The sequence below is a fragment of the Saimiri boliviensis genome, chromosome 15 (assembly GCF_048565385.1).
Source record: "Saimiri boliviensis isolate mSaiBol1 chromosome 15, mSaiBol1.pri, whole genome shotgun sequence".
Lineage (NCBI taxonomy): Eukaryota > Metazoa > Chordata > Mammalia > Primates > Cebidae > Saimiri > Saimiri boliviensis.
The window spans coordinates 91,265,157-91,284,207 of NC_133463.1; the positions used below are offsets into that span (position 1 = coordinate 91,265,157).

The 19,051-nt window shown below is 62.4% G+C and overlaps 3 protein-coding genes across 8 annotated transcripts; 1 reads left to right on the forward strand and 2 right to left on the reverse strand.

The window, feature by feature from the left end:
* Positions 1–89: 89 nt before the first annotated feature.
* TIGD5 (tigger transposable element derived 5) lies at positions 90–5,027 on the forward strand. The gene has a single exon (XM_003942108.4). It carries the CDS (start codon positions 142–144, stop codon positions 2,071–2,073), a length of 1,932 nt encoding a protein of 643 aa, XP_003942157.3. The 5' UTR covers positions 90–141; the 3' UTR covers positions 2,074–5,027.
* Positions 5,028–5,374: 347 nt separating this feature from the next.
* Positions 5,375–11,198, reverse strand: PYCR3 (pyrroline-5-carboxylate reductase 3). Its single transcript, XM_003942065.4, has 6 exons — positions 11,090–11,198; positions 9,734–9,798; positions 8,941–9,120; positions 8,473–8,685; positions 8,075–8,167; positions 5,375–7,896 (listed from the first exon to the last, which is right to left on the reverse strand). The coding sequence occupies exons 1-6, from the start codon at positions 11,178–11,180 to the stop codon at positions 7,714–7,716; spliced, it is 825 nt and encodes a 274-aa protein (XP_003942114.3). The 5' UTR covers positions 11,181–11,198; the 3' UTR covers positions 5,375–7,713.
* A 2,848-nt stretch (positions 11,199–14,046) lies between these two features.
* On the reverse strand, positions 14,047–18,792 carry GFUS (GDP-L-fucose synthase). Of its 6 annotated transcripts, none has more exons than XM_010329887.3 (11): positions 18,670–18,792; positions 17,832–17,988; positions 17,378–17,492; positions 16,145–16,273; positions 15,984–16,057; positions 15,680–15,813; positions 15,522–15,586; positions 15,105–15,171; positions 14,878–14,957; positions 14,566–14,665; positions 14,047–14,396 (listed from the first exon to the last, which is right to left on the reverse strand). In XM_010329887.3, the coding sequence occupies exons 2-11, from the start codon at positions 17,975–17,977 to the stop codon at positions 14,341–14,343; spliced, it is 966 nt and encodes a 321-aa protein (XP_010328189.2). In that variant the 5' UTR covers positions 17,978–17,988; positions 18,670–18,792; the 3' UTR covers positions 14,047–14,340. The 6 variants fall into 6 exon arrangements, with proteins under 6 accessions (XP_010328189.2, XP_074243359.1, XP_003942113.2 ...); XM_074387258.1 differs by having other exon boundaries at positions 18,664–18,792; XM_003942064.4 differs by having other exon boundaries at positions 18,716–18,791.
* Between the last annotated feature and the right edge of the window lie 259 nt (positions 18,793–19,051).

A 19,051-nucleotide genomic window follows, 5' to 3' on the forward strand; every position in this document is an offset into this window, starting at 1 on the left:
GTCAGCGCGCGTGCGCCCGCCGAGCTGCGGGACAAAGGGGTGGGACCCGCGCGGCCCCGCCCCCGAGCGCCCCGCCCCGAGCGGCTGGGCGTGTGGCTCCTGCGACCCGCGGCCCGGGTCCCCGCCGCCGCCGCCGCCGCCATGTACCCTGCGGGCCCCCAGGCCGGCCCGGTCCCGCGCCGCGGCCGCCGCCCCCCGCCCGGGCCCCCCGCGCCCGCGCCGGCCCCCGCCTCCGCCGCGCGGCCGCCGCCCCCTGCGCCCGGTCCGCGGCCCCGCGTGGCCGTGAAGATGGCCTTCCGCAAGGCCTACTCCATCAAGGACAAGCTGCAGGCCATCGAGCGCGTCAAGGGCGGCGAGCGGCAGGCCAGCGTGTGCCGCGACTTCGGCGTGCCCGGCGGGACGCTGCGCGGCTGGCTCAAGGACGAGCCCAAGCTGCGCTGGTTCCTGGAGCAGCTGGGCGGCGAGGTGGGCACGCAGCGCAAGAAGATGCGGCTGGCCAACGAGGAGGAGATCGACCGCGCCGTGTACGCCTGGTTCCTGGCGCTGCGCCAGCACGGCGTGCCGCTGTCGGGGCCGCTCATCCAGGCGCAGGCCGAGGCCTTCGCGCGCCAGATCTACGGGCCCGAGTGCACCTTCAAGGCCAGCCACGGCTGGTTCTGGCGCTGGCAGAAGCGCCACGGCATCTCCAGCCAGCGCTTCTACGGCGAGGCCGGGCCCCCCGCCCCGGGCCCCGCGCCCGGCCCCCCGGTCAAGGAGGAGCCCGCGCTGCCTCCCGGCGCCTGCCCCCTGCCCGACCGCGGCCCGGCCCCGCCGCCCCCCGCCGAGGGCGGCTACGGCGACGAGCAGATCTACAACGCCAACGTCACCGGCCTCTACTGGAAGCTGCTTCCGGAGCAGGCTGCGCCCCCGGGCGCAGGGGACCCCGGGACTGGGGGCTGCGGCCGGCGCTGGCGGGGCGACCGCGTGACGGTGCTGCTGGCCGCCAACCTGACCGGCAGCCACAAGCTGAAGCCGCTGGTCATCGGGCGGCTGCCGGACCCGCCCAGCCTGCGCCACCACAACCAGGACAAGTTCCCGGCCTCCTACCGCTACAGCCCCGACGCCTGGCTCAGCCGGCCTCTGCTGCGGGGCTGGTTCTTCGAGGAATTTGTCCCGGGCGTCAAGCGCTATCTGCGCCGAAGCTGCCTGCAGCAGAAGGCCGTGCTGCTGGTGGCCCACCCGCCGTCCCCAAACCCGACCTCCAGTATGCCCGCCCTGGAGGAGAGCGAGGAGACCCCCATGCGGTGCAGGCCGGAGCCTCTGGGCCCCCCGGAGGAGCTGCAGACCCCGGATGGCGCTGTGCGCGTGCTGTTCCTGTCCAAAGGCAGCAGCCGGGCACACATACCCGCACCGCTGGAGCAGGGCGTGGTGGCCGCCTTCAAGCAGCTGTACAAGCGTGAGCTGCTGCGGCTGGCTGTGTCCTGCGCCAGCGGCTCCCCGCTGGACTTCATGCGCAGCTTCATGCTCAAGGACATGCTCTACCTGGCCGGCCTCTCCTGGGACCTGGTGCAGGCGGGCAGCATCGAGCGCTGCTGGCTGCTGGGCCTGCGGGCCGCCTTTGAGCCCAGGCCCGCAGAGGACAGTGCTGGGCAGCCAGCACAGGCCGAGGAAGCTGCGGAGCACAGCAGGGTGCTCAGCGACCTCACTCATCTGGCAGCTCTGGCCTACAAGTGCCTGGCTCCCGAGGAGGTTGCAGAGTGGCTGCACCTGGATGATGATGGCGGTCTGCCCGAGGGCTGCAGAGAGGAGGTGGGCCCAGCCCTGCCCCCTGCAGCCCCTCCAGCCCCAGCCAGCCTACCCTCTGCCATTGGGGGTGGAGAGGAGGAGGAGGAGGCCACCGAGTATGGAGGGGCCTCAGTGCCCACTGCCGGGGAGGCCGTGCGGGGGCTAGAGACGGCTCTGCGGTGGCTGGAGAGCCAGGACCCCAGAGAAGTGGGGCCACTGAGGCTGGTGCAGCTGCGCTCACTCATCAGCATGGTGCGGAGGCTGGGGGGCATCGGGAACACTCCTGAAGGCCCCTATGACAGTGTGTGACCAGGCCAGCCCGGTGACCTCCTGCTGCACTAGGAGGAAGGGGACGCACAGGGTCTCCTATCCTCTCCTCCCCTGGGTGGCCCACTCCATGGGTATGGCGGTCACAGGTATCCAAGCCCAGCCTGGCTTGGAGGATCTCTGTTGGTGAGAGGTCACCCTGCCTCATTGGCACCCCAGTCTCCTGGAGATGCAGCTGGAAGAGAGGGTCGGCCCATGCTGCTCCAAGGGCAGGCACATGTGCAGGGCGTACAAGGCACAGAGCCTGTCGGAACATGAGGCCGTGTTCCCGCTCTGGCCCCCGTGGGGCTGGGCCTCTGTCCCCGCACCAGTCACATGCACTGGACGAGGGCCCGACACTCCTGTCTGCCGTCGAGCCCTGGTGCTGCGTGGTCCCCGAGCCACAGCGTGGTCATCTCAGTGGCGAAGCACACCAATTGGTTCTATTTTTTAACACATTAAATCTGTTTTTAAAGATACTCTTCAGAGGGGCCGTGAGAACGGGCCGGGTGGGCTGATTTCGGGCCACCCTGCGGTTGCTCTGGAGGTCAGAGGCAGACACCTAAGGTACTGGAGCATCACAGTGGAGTCGGGGAGGGATGGATTCTCGTAGTCAGGGCTTCCTTAGGTTCTGGGCACAACAGGGAGGTGGAGTTCCGTTTCCCTGGATTTTTAATTTTCCCTAAGAAAATTCTGGTCTAAACAGATCTCTTACTCCATGGGATTGGCAGCTGCCTGGATTTGGGCCCTGGTGACCTGGCCAATGGCAGGAGAGTTTTCCCGTGCTTCCTCATCAGCCGCAGACCATTTTTTCTGGCCCCAGGGCCCAGAGCCACCTGACATACCTGGAAGCAGGCCCTGGCAGTAATGGCCACCAAGGCAATCCACAGTGCCTTAGCATCACCCTCTTTGGGATCCCCTCCCCCACTGCCCCTCAAATCTGCCTCTCCCCGTCCGTGGCTGACAAGCTACCCCTGGGAGGCCTAGTTTGAAAGGTCGAAAGGGCCCCAGGGCCTGTCCAGCCTTGGTCCTGTTCTGCTTCGGCCAGGTCTAGGCCTGGAGTCCTTCCGGTGGGACTGGGGCTGCCGATGCCCATGCCTCCCCAGGTGGGGTGGGGGCTGCCTTTGCAGAGAGGCTGCCCGAACTGGTGTCATGGGCAGGGGACTGGCCCCTCATCCCCACCTGCCTCCAGTGTCCTAGCAGTGGGAACCTTGAGAACACAGAGTTGCAGAGTGCAGGGTAGGCCTGAGGCCTGCACAGCGAAGGGAACGGCTGTGCACCAGCTTGGCAGTGGGGCAGCTGGAGGGAGTTTCCCCAAAAGTGACTTCTGTACAGTTCCAAGAACAAACAGTTCCTTGGAACTACCGCAAGTCAAGAAATTTATACATATATATGTATATATCTATATCTGAAATCTGAGAGCTGAGGGAGCTGTGGAAATTTTGGGAAGAAGCAGACTCCCCAAGCAGAGCTCGGAGCAGCAGCCTACTCCCGGCGTGCCTGCCGAGTTCATCAGGCCAGCCCCGCCTGCAGGAAGAGCCTCCAGCCTGAACTGCTGGAATAGGCTGCAAAAAGCCTGGGGCATTTGGGCCAGAAGCTTCTCAGGGGCCCAGGCACCCAAGGTGGGGACGCCACCTCCTTTCTGCCAGGCCTGCCTCCTGGGCGCCCAGGAGGAGCCGCCTCACGGCTACAGTGCCAGTGAGGGCTGCACACCCGGGCCTAGGCTGCAGTCTGGGCCACCCGAGCCCCAGCTACTCATTGCTGCTGCGTCTTTGGCAAGGCTTTCATCTCCAGCATTTCTTCCCATCTCGGCTCTTTCATTGGCCTGGGTCCCAGAAGGCTGGCACTGGTGCTGGCAGACCCCATTCTCTATCTGGGTGGCTCTGTCCCACAGTCCCTGGATGATCACTTTCTATAAACAAGGCAGTACTGATTTTTGCTATTAAAAAAGAAAAGCAGGTGCAGGCTGGTGGGGGCATTAGGCTCTGAAGAGTGGGTCTGCCTGCTGGCATTTACTGGATGGGGAATCCTCCTGAAGAGGGCTTAAAAAGCATCTCCTAGCATGGGGTGCACTGGCACATGGTGCTGTGTGGCAGAGGCTGGGGCTGCTCTGCCCATGCCTGGCCCCAAGGGCAGCCCCAGCCATGGATCCCTGAGACCTGGGCTGGAACCTGGGGCCCTGTCCCAGTCGGGGTTCCAGCTCACTAAGTCTCTCTGGGTTCTGCTCAGTGTCTGAAGTGATGGAAAGACCCCAGGATTGGTGGCTGTATTGGACACTGGGGGTGGGGGAACCCTTTGGGAGGCTCTTTACCAAGGTTGTGCTGGTACCCTTGCCTGCCAGGCCCTGGCTGTGGTGACAGGCATCTGCTTCCTCCAAAAGCCATGACCGCCTTCAGAGCATGGCCTCTCGCTCTAGCAGATTCTGCACATTCCCTGCTGGCACAGGGGTGGGCCGGGGCTATGAGCCAGCTGTCCTCAGCTCAGATGGCCCCCAGACCCCCTAGCTCCTGCTCACTGCTCTTCCAGTTAGTGATCCTGTGTCAACGTCACTGTCAGAGCCCCTGGTCTGGATAAGGGAAGGCGCTGAGTCATGAGTGCAGGTCCTGTTGAAACCACCCGACCCGCGGTGTCAGGGGGATGAGACCACTGCCTTGCCCCAGGAACCTGCAGGCTTGGGGGACTCCCTGGATGTCCGCTGAGCTGTGGATGAAACATCAGAATGTGCTGGAAAAGGGGAGTACCCCTAGACTGGGGGTGGTCCCGCAGGGATCTCAGCCCCTTTCCTACCTAGTTGAGATGCCCATGGGGAGCGATCCCAACAGCACATGGGGGTCCCTGGGCTTGCAGGGCCCACCATCTGTGGAGAATCCTTCCTCTAACTGACAAGCTTGTTTACAGCTGAGCTTGCCCGCTTGGGTGGGCCCAGTGGCTTTATCTAATAAAGGCCAGACATGCCCCCTTCGTGAGCATCACTGCTGTGAAGTCTTATTTTTGCAACTCTTGATCCAGTGCTTGGATCAAGAGTACCCCTAAAAGGGGAACACTGATTAAAGAAGATTTCATAACCCAAGTTCAGGAGGTCGAGACCATCCTGGCCAACGTGGTGAAACCCTGTCTCTGCTAATAGTAAACACAAAAAACTGCGTGAGGCGGCAGGCGCCTGGCATCTCGGCCACTTGGGAGGCTGAGGCAGGGCAATCACTTACACCCAGGAGGCAGGGGTCGCAGTGAGCTATCACGCCGCTGCACTCCAGCCTGGGTGACCGAGCAAGACTCAAGTCTTTTAAAGAAAAAGATACCGTGATCACATCCACCATTTTCTGTCTTGAAGAACGTTTTTGCCTGGCAATAGAAGGCACAGGGGAGGCCTGGGTAACCCATGACCACAACACTCCCTGCCATGCCCCAGAAGCTAAGGGTGTGTCTGTCACAGGCCCTCACCAGCTGGGCCATGAGGGGCTACTTGGGTCCTCCACCTCCAGAGCGGAGCTCGCCTAGTGCCCAGGCCTTGGCTCAAAGCCAGTGATTTCTCCTTGCAGATAGATGGGCTCAGTGTGAATGCAGGTGGCTCTCGGAAGAGCTGTCCATGTTCCTTCGGGGGCAGCCTGTGCCAGACCCCAGCCTCCCAGACCTGCCCAGGCTTGGCACACAGTCCCCTGCAGTGACAGGGTGCGGTGGGGGGGGGGGCTGCAAGTCTGTGCCCCACAAAGCTCCCAGGTGCTGTAGAGACCTGCAGCAGGTATGAAGGGGACCTCTGCTGTTCACAGAACGTGCATCGTCACCTGACATCTGTCCTTGAGCCATGGTTCTGGGTCTCAGCGTAGATGCGACAGGCATCAGAACTGTTTTTTTTTTTTTTTTTTTTTTTGAGACAGAATCTTGCTCTGTCACTCAGGCCGGAGTTCAGTGGAATGATCTCAGTTCACTGCAACCTCCACCTCCCGGGTTCAAGCAGTTCTCCTGCCTTAGCCTCTTGAATATCTGGGATTACAGGTGTGCACCACACATGGCTAATTTTTGGTGGTTTTTGTTCCTTTTTTTTTTTTTTTTTTTTTTTTGAGACGGAGTTTCGCTCTTGTTACCCAGGCTGGAGTGCAATGGCGCGATCTCGGCTCACCGCAACCTCCGCCTCCTGGGTTCAGGCAATTCTCCTGCCTCAGCCTCCTGAGTAGCTGGGATTACAGGCACGCACCACCATGCCCAGCTAACTTTTTGTATTTTTAGTAGAGACGGGGTTTCACCATGTTGACCATGATGGTCTCGATCTCTTGACCTCGTGATCCACCCGCCTCGGCCTCCCAAAGTGTTGGGATTACAGGCGTGAGCCACCGCGCCCGGCCTCCTTTTTTTTTTTTTAAAGATAGGGTTTCACCATGTTGGCCAGGCTGGTCTCAAACTCCTGACCTCAGGTGATCCACCCACCTTAGCCTTCCAAAGTGCTAGGATTACAGGCATGAGCCACCACACCAGCCATTTTTGTATTTTTAGTATAGACCAGGTTTAACTGTGTTGGCCAGGCTAGTCTTGAACTCTGGACCTTGTGATCTGCCCTCCTTGGCCTTCCAAAGTACTGGGATTATAGGCATGAGCCACCACGTGCGGCCAGGAACCTAGTTTTATCCACCTCTGGTGAAACACAAGCTCACTTGGTGCTCTCTGGCATCTTTATTCCCATCTCCTTAGGCTGACCCTCACAAGTGCCAGGGCCAGGCTTAGACCAGTCACCTGAGTCAGCCTGCCCTGGGAAGCAGGCAGGGGTGGGAGCTTGGAGATGGGCTAGGCTCAGGGGAGTGAGAGAGAGCAGGCGGAGGGCAGAAGTCCGCGGCCAGAGGCAGCTGAACCTGAGGGACGGAGCGTGCAGGTGCACCCAGCCCTATTTTGCACTAGGAGATGGATCTGCCCAGGCACACAGGGTGAGGGCACGGTGGAACCTGCTGCCCAGCCTTGCTGAGGGCGTGCTCCCCGCCTCGCCTCCAGAGCTTGCTGGGTGGAAGCTGAGAGCTGCTGCACTCATGGGCCAGTGTGGAACTAGAGGCCAGGGTGAATCTTGTGGGGCACAGGACGAAGCTGAGGCCATCTGGCCCAGGCCCTCCTGACCCAAAGGCCCCAAAACCCCAGCCAGGGCCCCTGGCTTTACTGTGGGGGAGAGGGTCTTTTATACACACCCCGTATGGCTTGTGCCTCCTAGAGCGGAGATGAGACAGCTGGCCTAGCTGCAGCTGCACGGAGCCACCTGGAAAGCCAAAGGCAGGCCCCGGCTCCTGACCAGGCATTGGGCCAGCCGTGCCTGTTACTGTAAGTTCTGTTCCTGGCCTTGACCAACAGCCCAACCATGTGGGCACCTGACCAAGACGCCATCTCTTGGACCCCTCAGAACCAACATTACAGCAAGGCAGGCTCACTGCAGCAGGGGGCAGGGCCACTACCACAGCACCTTCTGCCCATGGGGGAGGGAGGAGTGTCCCCACAGGTGGGGGCTCCCCCACCTACTGGAACCTCTCAAGTCCTGCCCCGTGCACTTCCCTGTGCAGGGGGAGGAGTGGTTGGAGACCCTCCTGCAGGAGGGACAGTCGTAGTCCTCAGGAGAAGGGGCACAGGGAGAAATGGGGGCAGGAAGGCGGGCAAGGATGGCCAGAGCCCAGCCTACTTCCTGCTGAGCTCCTTGGCCCGGCAGGTGGCAGCCTCCACAGCGCTCATGGTGGCCGCTCGCAGCCCGCCTTGCTCCAGGGCGTGGAGCCCGTAGATGGTGGTGCCGCCCGGGGTGCACACGTCAGAGCGCAGCTGGGCTGGGTGCCGGCCCTCGTGCAGCAGCATCTTGGCTGTCCCCTGAGGAAAGCGTGAGGGCCTGGTGACCAGGGGAGGTGGCGCGGCCCCCACCGTGCGGCCTGTCCTCACCGCATCCCTCAACCTCAGCCCCAGCTTCTCCAGCCTGCTGTTTCCCTGCCCACTGAAAGTGGTTCAGCCTGGGCCTTCTCAGTGGTCCCCAGGAGCCACCCTCACTCACCAGCAGGGTCTGGGCAGCGATGCGGTGGGCCAGGCCACTGGGCATGCCCATCTTGACGGCGCCCTCGGCCAGCGCCTCGGAGAATGTGCACACCTGTAGTAGCGGCATGGTGCGGGGAGACAGGTCTCAAAGCCGGGGGCTCAGAGCTTTCAGGAACAAGGCCCAGAGCACTGGCCATGGATGGCCAGAACCAGGGCCTGAGCCCAGGAGTCTGCGAAGGGGCTGGCCTCAAAGATCCCCAAGGCAGTGAAGTTCTGGGGATGGCACAGCCCCCAGCGGGCCTGGGATCAACTACGCAGGCCCCAAGGTTGGACTCTGAGGGCAGAGGCCGTCAGAGGGACTTGCGCAGGCCCCGCCGTACCAAGGGTGGGGCAGCGGATGGACAAGGCAATACTCACGAAGGCCACGCCACTGCCACCGAGGCCAGTGTGGATGTCGATGTAGGCTTCAGGCACCTCCTCACACCGCCCACAGGCCTCCAGCAGATGCTGCAGGAGCTTGGTCTCGCTGCTGCCCACGTGACGGCCCCGCGTCATCACGATGGCCCCTTCCTGGACCATGCAGGGCAGGTTGGGCAAGACACGCAGTACCCGTGTGTGTGGGGGCAGCAGCTGGCCAGAGAGAGGTTAGAATCAGGGAGCCTGTGGGACTGGACCCTGCTGGGCCTCAGGAAACGTCCGCGTCAGCTGGCTGCAGGCTCCGGGGTTGCCTCCCAGGTACAGCACCAGGAGGGAAGCTTAAACTCCGCCACTGCACCCAGCTAGGCCACCTGGCCGCCTCTCAGGCTCTCTGGGAGGCTGCCTGCCACCCACGCTGGCCAGCAGAGCCTAAGGTGGAATCAAGGCCTTAGCCCAAGGGACACTCACCTCCTCCAGGGTGCTCAGAGAGACCCCAGCAGCCACAGACACTAAGATGTGTTCAGCGGTGACCACGGGAGCCACCTCGGCCAGCACAGCCGGCAGGACGTGGGGCTTGGTGGCAAAGATGACGAGCAGACAGCTCTGCAGCACCTCCTGGTTGGAGTGGGTGGTCCGGCAACCCAGAGCCTGAGCCAAGGACACCAGGACCAGGCCTCAGGGGCTGTATGGGCAGCACACCTTCCTCACCACAGCCCCTCCTGCTGGACGCCACACATTCCCAGGGTCCAGGGCCTCTCCCATTGCAAGTGTCTAGACCACCCGCACTTCACCAGTGCCCAAGATTCACCCAGACTAGCCCTCCTCCTCACAGGCAGATCTGATGTCAGCACCTCCCCAAGCCCTGAGCCCTCTATCCCATGAATATCCGTGGCCACAGCCCCAGCATGCACACAAACACGTGCACACGCAAGCACTCATGAGCATGCACTCACATACACACATGTGCACACACACGTGCACACACATGCACTCACAAGCACACACACACGTGCACACATGTACTCACACGTGCACATGCACGCACGCATGCACCCCCCCACACACACACACACTTTGCTCTGGCTCTCCACAACCTGACTTTCCTTCTTGCCTCTAATCTCCCTTTCCCCAGCCTAGACCAGCCAGTCTCCAAACTTCAGCTAAATAAGCCGCCACCCACCCCTGGCTCTGGTAAATGTCTTAGTGGGACAGGAGCCAAGAGTTATCCTGGGGGTACAAAGAATCTGGGCTCTGTGCTCACTTGGAAGTGACATAGGTTCCTGTCTGTCGGTGCACTGGCCAGTATGTGCTGAGCTTCCACTTTTCCTGGAAAGAAAGGAAAAGGAAGAGGGGTTGAAGGGGTCGGGTAGGACGGCAGTGAGGAGGGAGGAACTTGCCTGGCCTCTCAGGCTCAGCCACGCCTGGCCCATCCTGGGCCCCCTTCTGCCCTCAGAAACCCAAACCAGGGATGCGCCATTCACTGGGCCCAGGCACTCAGATCCACTGATTATACTTGTCAGTCAACATCCCTGACTGCTGCTGGGTATGGAGGCCAGGAGCTTGCCTCGTTGCTGAGGACACAGATCCCTGGGGCCTCTGCCTCCAGGGAAGGGAAGGCTGCCTGGAACAGAAGAGGCAGTACCTCCAACACCAGGCTTTGGAGGAGTCTGGTGGGTACAAAGGCAGCTGGCTGATTGGCCACAGAAGGCCCAACGGGGGCCCAGGTTCCTCAGGAGGAAGAGTCTGTTGGGATGTCCAAGAAGAGGCTAAACTCCTACTTGGTAAAAACATATGCTTTTGTAGGGTACAGGGGTGGGGAGATAGGGTTAGATTTTGCTAAGGTCGAACAGGAAGACAGACGTGTACAGCACAACCTGAACACAGCAACTAATCATGACAGTGGCAGACATACACAGCAGTATTAGGCTCAACACTACGCATTACATCTAATTACCCTGTACAGCTCTGGGAGGCATGTAATACTGCCGGGTTTCACAGGTAAAACTCCCCAGACTCCCAGTAAGCTATTTTCCGATTGATCATGACTCTTCTGGACCCTGAAGTATGGCTGAAGGCAGAGAGCCAAGAGTCACCCAGCTCTCCCTACCCACAATCTGCAGAAAGGCTTCTAAATGCCTGGAGAAGTATATGATCAGCATAAATATCCCGGCTATAGAGCAGTGGTTCTCCACCGGAGATGATTTTGTCTGTCTCCTCCTCCCACCCAGTGCTCATTCGGTAGTGTCCGGAGGCATTTTTGGCTGTCACAACGTGGGGGTGCTACTGGCAAAGGACGGATGGCCTGGCCCAGGTGTCCCTAGAGCCAAGGTGTCTGGGGGAGAAGCCCTGCTGTTCCCCAGGAGGGGCTGGCGCACAGAGAAAATCAAAGGCTGGGAGAGGTGAACCTGGCCAAGGCCACGCGGCCAGGAAGCCGGCCACGGAAGCGGCACCAACCCACGTGAAAAAATTAAGGGAAACAGGCATGGCCCCGGCTGCGCCCAGCGCTGCGGAGGCCCACGTGGCTGGGCGCGCGCTCTCCGCCCCACTCTCTCGGAAGGACGCCTCCCACGGGGCTGTTCCCACGCCAGGCCGCGAGCCCAGCTCCGCGCCGCCCCACCTGCTCTAATGAGGCCCTGCGCGATGGCCCCCGCCATGCTACCGGCGCCCACGAAGCCCACGCGCCGCGGAGCCAGCCCCGCAGCCGCCATCTTGTCGCACTGGGCTCCGCCGCGCCCCGCCCACAGGCCTTGGCCCCACCAATGGGACACGCCCCCCGTGCTCCCCTCGCCGATTGGCTGCCGGGACCGCACGCCCCGGGCGCGCCCGGCTTTTTGTCCGCACTCTACTGGTTCGCAAGGCGCGGGGGCTCTGCCTCTCGCTGCTTATTGGCCCGAAAAGGCCGCCGCCCCTCACTGCCCATTGGCTGAGAGGAACCGAGGGTTGGCGGGGCGGGCGGGGCAGTGGCGCTCCGAGCGGCCGGGGATGCCAGGCGCGCGTGCGCGGAACACATCTCGGTTTTTTGGAAGGGAGGGGTCGCGAAGCGGGTTGCGGGGCTGGTCCGGGGCTTGCGGTCCCCGAGGCTCCGCCGACCGCAGACGGGGAGGGGAGCAGACAGCGCGGGAGCGGAGGTGCTCGTCATTTTTTTTTGTTTTTTGAGACTGAGTCTCGCTGTGTCCCCGGGCTGGCGTGCAGCGGTGCGGTCTCAGCTCACTGCACTCACCTGCCAGATTCAAGCCATTTCCCTGCCTCAGCCTCTGGAGTAACTGGGATCACAGGCGCGGGCCACCACGCCAGGCTAATTTTTTGTATTTTAGTAGAGATGGGCTTTCACCTTGTTGGCCAGGCCGGTCTTGAACTCCTGACCTTGTGATCCGCCTGCCTCAGCCTCCCTAAGTGCTGGGATTACAGGCGTGAGCCACTGCTCCCGGCCGTCGTTTTAATGACACAAGAAAAATGAGGTTTGAAGATCTGAGTGTGGTTTTGTTTTCACCACCCAATCTAAAGCTTCAGGTTACTCATGTTTTGTTATTTTCCTCTGAAGCCTTTGACATTTCCTGACCTCTTCAGTAATTAAATCCTCTCATTGATTCAACATTTACTGAGCCGCTGCAGCCTCTGGGCCTTGCCCTGGGCCTGGGCAAGACCACCACACAGCAGCAGATGGGACAAGCTAGATCACACCCTACCGCCCTGTTTGCTGGCAATGGAGACAGACCAGTCGGCACATGCAAGGGATGGCCAGAGTGTCAAGGCTCTGAAGCAAATGACGTGGATCGAGACGGAAAGCCACCAGGAGGCTGCTTTGGCCACTGCAGCCAAGAAATCTGGGTGGTAAACGCTTTGCACCAGCTCTCAGCGCCAGCAGCTGTCTCCTGCCACCTAGGATCCTGCCAGCCCCTTCCCAAACAGACTCCCTGGATTTTCTCCCAGGCCCGCCAGGCCAGTGATGGCTTGGGACCAAGGCTGGGGGGAGGGGAGAGGGGCCGGAGGCATCCTGCGCCATGCCATCATATGTAAGGACAAAGCTCATCATAAACACGTGGACTGAGGCCAGGTGAAGAGGGTTGCTGGCTGAGTGTCCAGGGCCACAATAGGTAAGAGGCCAAGGGGCATTCAGCTTCTCCGTCCCCTTCTGGGCCGGGCTTCTGAGCATTGGCTGGGAGCCCTCAGCTGACCTGGACATCCAGCCAGCCAGGGCTTGTGTCCAAGGCACCTCTCTGTTCTTGGTGGGGCTTCCTCCCACTGCTCCTCACCTGGCAGATCCAGGCGGGCACACAGGCACCACCCTCTCCAGGAGGCCTTTCCTGAACCTCCATGTGGGCAGAACCTTCATCCACAAAAGGCTGTTGCCAGGGGATACACTATGAAGGAGGCCAACCCACCTCCTGGAACTCCAGGTCCTGGGGTATTGGCATGAGGGGTGGAGGTCGAGGCAGGGATCCCAGAAGTTTTCAGACAAAACACAATCCCAGCAGGGCAGTTGGATGCTCTGGGAGGGGCTGAGAAGGTGCCATCAGGAAAGGTGTTTTGGAGGCTGGGCCATCCCAGCTGAGGCCTAAAAGGTGGGGAGGCCTTGACCCAAGAGGGGGCCAGTGTCAGGGAGGCCTGGAGGACACCTTGGCTTGCCAGACACAAAGGGACAGTGACATTTGAGGTGAGTGCTTGATTGAGCACCAGACACAGGTCTGGACTTGGTGCTGGGACAGGGAAGATACACCACTGCTGCCCGAATGAACAGAGGAAGATGCGACCTGCAGTCAGAAGGCATCGGGTGCATGAAGACGGCACGGGGCACCCAGGAGAGAGGAGCCCTGAGAAGGGGCGGCCCAGGAACCAGGGATGGTGTCTGGGTCCTGGGCGTAGTGGACCAGAGGGCTTTGGCCTAGGGGCTCCCTCTCTGTGAGGCACTGGAAAGAGGGTGGCAGGCAAACCGGGGCCTGGACCGCAGCTCCACCCTGCCTGACTGAGGCACTTGCCCGGGAACCATTCTGGACTTTGATGTCTCCCCTCTGAGAGTGGCAGGGAGCAATGATGCCCACCTCTGGTGGCTGGAGCTGACCTGTCCAGCAGGCACCTGTCCCTCTCCATGAGACGAGGGCAGGTGAGGACCCACACCCAAGCCTGAGAGTCACAGATGAGAGGCCAGACCATGGGGAGGCCAGAGCCACCCAGTCATCAGCCTCCCCTCAGATCCATCCATGGGCCCCACCCGGCTGGCCCACTAGATCAGTTCCCCCAGAGCTCTCAGGCTGAGGAGGGAGGCCTGGGTGAGCCCAGGTTACTCAGGCCTGCAGGTGGCCTCATGTGGAGAGGCTGGGGCTGGCCCTGCCCTGCACATCCTTGTCCAGCTGACAGCCCATGCCGGTACCATTGCTGCCTGCCTGCTGCCCGCCCACATGCGTGCCTTCCCAGCTCCAGCCTCTGCAGCCTTTCCACCCCAGGGACAAGGGCAGGTGAGGTGCCAGCTCTCAGGGGCTGAACAGCAAGCAGGGGACAGTGAGTCCGGGTCTGGCCAGGCCGGGGGTCAGTGCCTGATTGTGGGGGGATGGCTCAGCAGAGCTGCCAAGGCCAGGCCTGTGAAAATGCACTTTATTGGCTCCTAGGGAGTGGGATGCAGGATCAGAGTGGGCACGCGAAGGGCTGGGGGCCTGTGTGGGGAGCAAAGGGCCGGGCCTGCCCGGGCCCTGGTTTCCCTGAGGACCGTCATGAATGGAGGCCCCACTGGACAGATGCCTGGGGCTGCAGAGCGGATGGAACATGGGCCCAGGTCACTGGGTGATGCCCTCAGCTCCTGGCATGGTTGGTAGGTGGTGGCCAAGGGGCTCAGCCAGCTGACGGTTTGCAGGCACCTGCTCCTGCCTTCCAGCTTCACTTCCGGGCCTGCTCGTAGTTGTCAGTGAACCATGCACACGTCTCCTTCACCGCTGCAGAGGAGGGCAGGTGAGGGCCAAGGGTAGTTAGGGCCAGGGGCGCACGGGAGGAAGTGGGGGCAGGCGCCTCACCCCCTGCTCTGGTAGGGAACATGGGGGAGGGGGCGGGGGAGGCCACCAGGTGTGGGGGGCACCAAGTGGAGGGTTGTGGGGCGGGGCTCACCCTGCTTGAAGGGGGTGAACCGGAAGTCAGGCAGGTAGGCCCTCAGCTTGCTGTTACTGGCTGTCTTCTTAAACTGCCCATCCGACTTGGTTGTATCAAACTGGACTCTTTGTCAAGGCCACAGCGAGAGGAGCACCTCCGCTCCCAGCCCCTGCAGCTTGCCCTTGAACCTCTGCCGTTCCCAGGAGAAGCACAGCAGAGCCCCTCCTCCTGCCAGGGTGAGTGTCCTCCCTCCAGTGTCCCACCCATGTGGGCCCTATACTGGGAGGCCACTGAGCCCACCCAACGCCCAGCGCTGGAGCCAGAGGATACGGTGACCTCCCCATGGAAGTCCATAGCCTCCACCACCGCCTCAGCTGCCTCCTCGATGGAGACCTCGTCTTCCTCGCCCACTGCAGGGAGCCACTGTGTCAGGCCTCCCGTCACAGCTGCCCAACTGCCCGTGAATATTCCTGCTCCCACCCTTCAGCCAGCCTCCCAGGACAGCCATGGATCCCGTCCCACCATGGAGGAAGGGGGCTGGGGACTGCGGTGCCCACCTGAGAGGATGATGGGCTCCACCTCATTGTACTCCCGCAGGACCCAGATAACGAGCTGGGCCAGGTCCTAGAGCCAGACGGGCAGGGTCAGAGGCCGAGAAGATAGCCACAGGTCCCCTCTCCCAAATGCTCTTGCCGGGGAGTCCACACTCCTGTTCTTGTTCAGTGGGGGCTCAGCCTGGGGACCAGGGGTCCCTCCTTTTACCCTCCGAGCTCAGAGTGACACCAGTGACTTCTGGAAACATGAGCCTAGGGGGCCTCCAGGAGGCCCAGAAATGGCTCCTCTGGGAGCTCAGCCCAGTCTCTCTCCTGGTCCCAGGCTCCCTTCTGCACCGCGTCCCCTTCAGACCAGCAGGGGCAAGCCCAGGGCTCACTGGGGCAGGTGCTCTGGGGAGAGCTGTGCCTTCCTTTACGCACCAGTGAGTATATGAACTGCCTCCGCGGCTTCCCTGTACCCCACACCGTCAGGGCCGAGCCGCTGCCTGCAGATTCGGGGAGGGAGCAGGTGTCAGAGGCACTGGATCACCTCGTCCTGAGCTGAGCCCGGGCACCCCCGACGGAGTGGATGCACTCACTCTTGGCCAGGTGCACCTTGTGGATGAGGCCAGGCAGCACATGGCCATCCTCGATGTTGAAGTTGTCATGGGGCCCGAAGACGTTGGTGGGGATGACAGCGGTGAACGTGCAGCCGTGCTGCTGGAAGTAGGCCCTGCGGAGGCACAGGGTCTCCTGTCCTCGTCCTGGGACTGCGATCCCACCCAGCGCTGCCGCCGGCCTCTTACTGAGGCTGGCATGAAGACCCGACCCGGCTGGCCCCACCCGCCCCGGGGGCCCTCTCCCCGACTCCTGTCTGGGGCTCAGCAGGACGGGTGTGAGGACCTGTTCTGCACGTCGATCATCCTCTTGGCATACGAGTACCCAAAATTGCTGCCGTGGGGCGGCCCATTGTGGATCTGCGGGGGCGGGAGAGGCAGAGGCCGCTGCTTCCAGGCCCCGCCCACAGGCTCCCGGCCCCGCCCCAGCCAGGCCCCGCCCCTCACCATGGTCTCATCTATGGGGTAGGTAGTCTTGTCAGGGAAGACACAAGTGGACAGGCAGGACACCACCTTGCGGGCGCCCACCTCGAAGGCCGAGTGCAGGACGTTGTCATTGATGTGCACATTCTTCCTCTGCAGGGGTGAGGTGGGACAGATCAGGCTTCCCAGGCCAGATCCTAGCCTTGGCCTTTCAGACGTGGCAGGACCCAAGCGTACTTAAACTTTTTCTTTTTTTTCCCCCTCTTTCTTTTAACAGCACCAAGCCTACTTATCCTAACTGCTTCGGGACAGGGAGAGGCTCTTGGGCTTACAGACACCACTACTCTACCCCACAAGGCTGGAGGAGGGGCTGGCTCTGCCTTCCGGGTGTGAGGAGAGAACCACACCCCCAGCTCAGGGCTGGGCCCCACCCAGGAGGCTGCAGAGGTCAGGACAGGTAGTGGAGGCTGGGAAGGAGCCCAGAGGGCCCAGTCTGGCCCTAGGCTGGGCTGGGGCTCCCACTACACGGGGAATGGGCGGTCTACTTCCTCCGCCAAGCCCCACTTCCCTTGCATGAAATGGACAGGGCATGGCTGCAGCATGGGAACTGTCTTGGGAGAAGGGAGAGGTGCTGGCCAGGCATCCTGTTGAGAAAGCTGAGACAGACAAGGAGGGCTCTGGGGTGACAGGCCCCTGGGCAGAATCTGGTCTGAGTCTCTGCTGACCCATGCCTCGTACAAGCCAGCTACGGCATGGCTGCTGCCCAGAGAGACCTGTGGGGCCAACCCTCCGGGGCGCAGCTAGCCTGGGCAGGGGCCTTACACCACGTCCCCTTTCCCCAGGCACAGGACGAGATGCATGGAGCGCAGTTCATGCCACTGTACCCCAGAGTGTGGTGGGCCCAGTTCAGGGGAGCTGGGCCAGCACAGTCCTGGGAGCCGGAGGCTCTGGAGGCCCTGGGGACTCATGGGGTAGGAACCAGCTCCCATTCCTATGGTGGCTGCTGGCTCCTTTCAGCTTCCCAATGCCGCTGGTCAGCTCTACAGCTTTTCCTACTGGGCCAAGTGCCCCAGGCCCACCTGCATGCCCCTCTGTCCACAGCACCTCAGGGGCTGCCCCCACCAGGCTGTGCCAAGCCCTGGTCCTCAGGGACTTCCTGGGGTGGGAATGTGGGCCTGTGAGAGTGGGAAGCCCGCCAGAAGTTCCCAGAACCTGGGATCCTGGATTCCAGCGATTGCTGGGGCCACCCTCACTTACCCAGAAGTCCAAATTGTATTTGATATTCCGGAACAGGCCCCCCACCATTGCAGCAAGATGGATGACGTGCGTGGGTCGGACCTTCTCAAACAGGGTGCGGGTCTGTGCTGCATCCCTGGAGGGAGCCAGGCTGTCAGGAGGCTCTGGAGGGAATGAGCACCCCAGGGTTGGGTGCACAGTGCAGGGACTGGGTGGGACTATGGCAGGAGAGACAGCAAAAAGGGAGGGTGGCCCCAGGGCCCGGCTGGTGTGAGGGTGCAGGCTTCTGGGAAGAGATGGGAGGATGTTTGTCTAGGAACACAGCCAAGCACACCAGGCCAGGCTAGCCACCTGGCAGGGAGAACCCAGACACAGCTACTGCTAGACTCAGGAACAGGCCCAGCCCGGAGCTCTTAGTTCTGGGGTGCAAGGTAGGATGGGGAGGAAGGGCTGATCCGGGGATGGGCTCTCTCACGTGAGATCGGCGTCCTTGGAGGAGACAAACACCCAGTCCTCTCCAGGAAGGCCAGCTCCATCTGCTACCACCTTCTGGATGGCTTTGCCCACCAGCCCAGAGCCCCCTGTCACTAGAATCCGCATGGACCCCTGGGGTTCACCCATGTCAGCTGCACCTGTAGTGTCAAATAATGGGAGGCTGAGACCATCATGCTCCCGTCCCTTGGAGCCCCACGCTTCTGTGGCAAACGGTACAGAGTGAAGCCCTCAGGGAGGGGACGTAGTCCACCGGCAACCAGAAAGACCCAGCTGGACCGAGGCACCCCCCTCGTTCCCCAGGGAGCCCTCAGGCTACAGCGCCACAGGGGTCCTGAGCTACCACTCAGCCTAGAGCAGCTGGTCCCAACCCACTGGGCCAAGAAAACGCACATTATACGCCCCTCTGGCTGACAGGAGGGGAGGCAGACGACTTCGGGGCTGCGGGCCCTGGCGAAGGTCGCTAACACGGCTCGCAGCCAAAGCCCGCACGCTAGGGACAGGCAAGAGGCGGCGCCTGTGAGCAGCCCAAGCCCACGCCAGGCAGGCTGGTCCCGGAGAGCCCGGGAGAGCTCGACTCCCCCAGGGCAGGACAGGCCTCCGGGCGCAGCCACCCTCACGACCCTATTCTGGAGCCGGAAACCACCTCGGGCTCCGCGGCAGGGCCCCGGGGCCAGCCCTTAAGGGAGGGGTCCCTGCGCAGGCCTCGCGCGGCTCCCCGCACGCCGGGAGACCCCGCCGCGGCCGAACCCCCTACCACGGCCCCAGGCCGACCCCACGCCCCTCGACCCCAGACCCCCACAGCGTTCCCTGACTCTCACGGAGCACCCAGGGCCTAGACCGCAGATAGGTCCCGCGCCACCTCACCTGCGTCCCGCCCCACCTCCGGCTTCCCAGCGGCAGCTTCCGGCCGGGTGCGCTCCGAGTTTGCGCAGCGCCAGGTAGGAGGCGGGGCACTCTGGGAAATGGAGTCCGGGCAACGCGCAGCGTCCCGGGCGCTGCCGGGACATGGAGTCCGCGGCCGCAAAGCCGCCTGGGAAGCGCAGTCTCTCCCGCCTTCCGTGCGCTGGCGGGACTCCGGGGGCGAGCCGGGGCCGAGGCCTCCACAGCGGGTCGGGCAATGGCTGGATCGAGCCCAAGCGGGGGGCGGGAGACGGGGACCCGAGGACAGCGCCGCGGGCGCCGCGTTCGCCTGACCCGGCG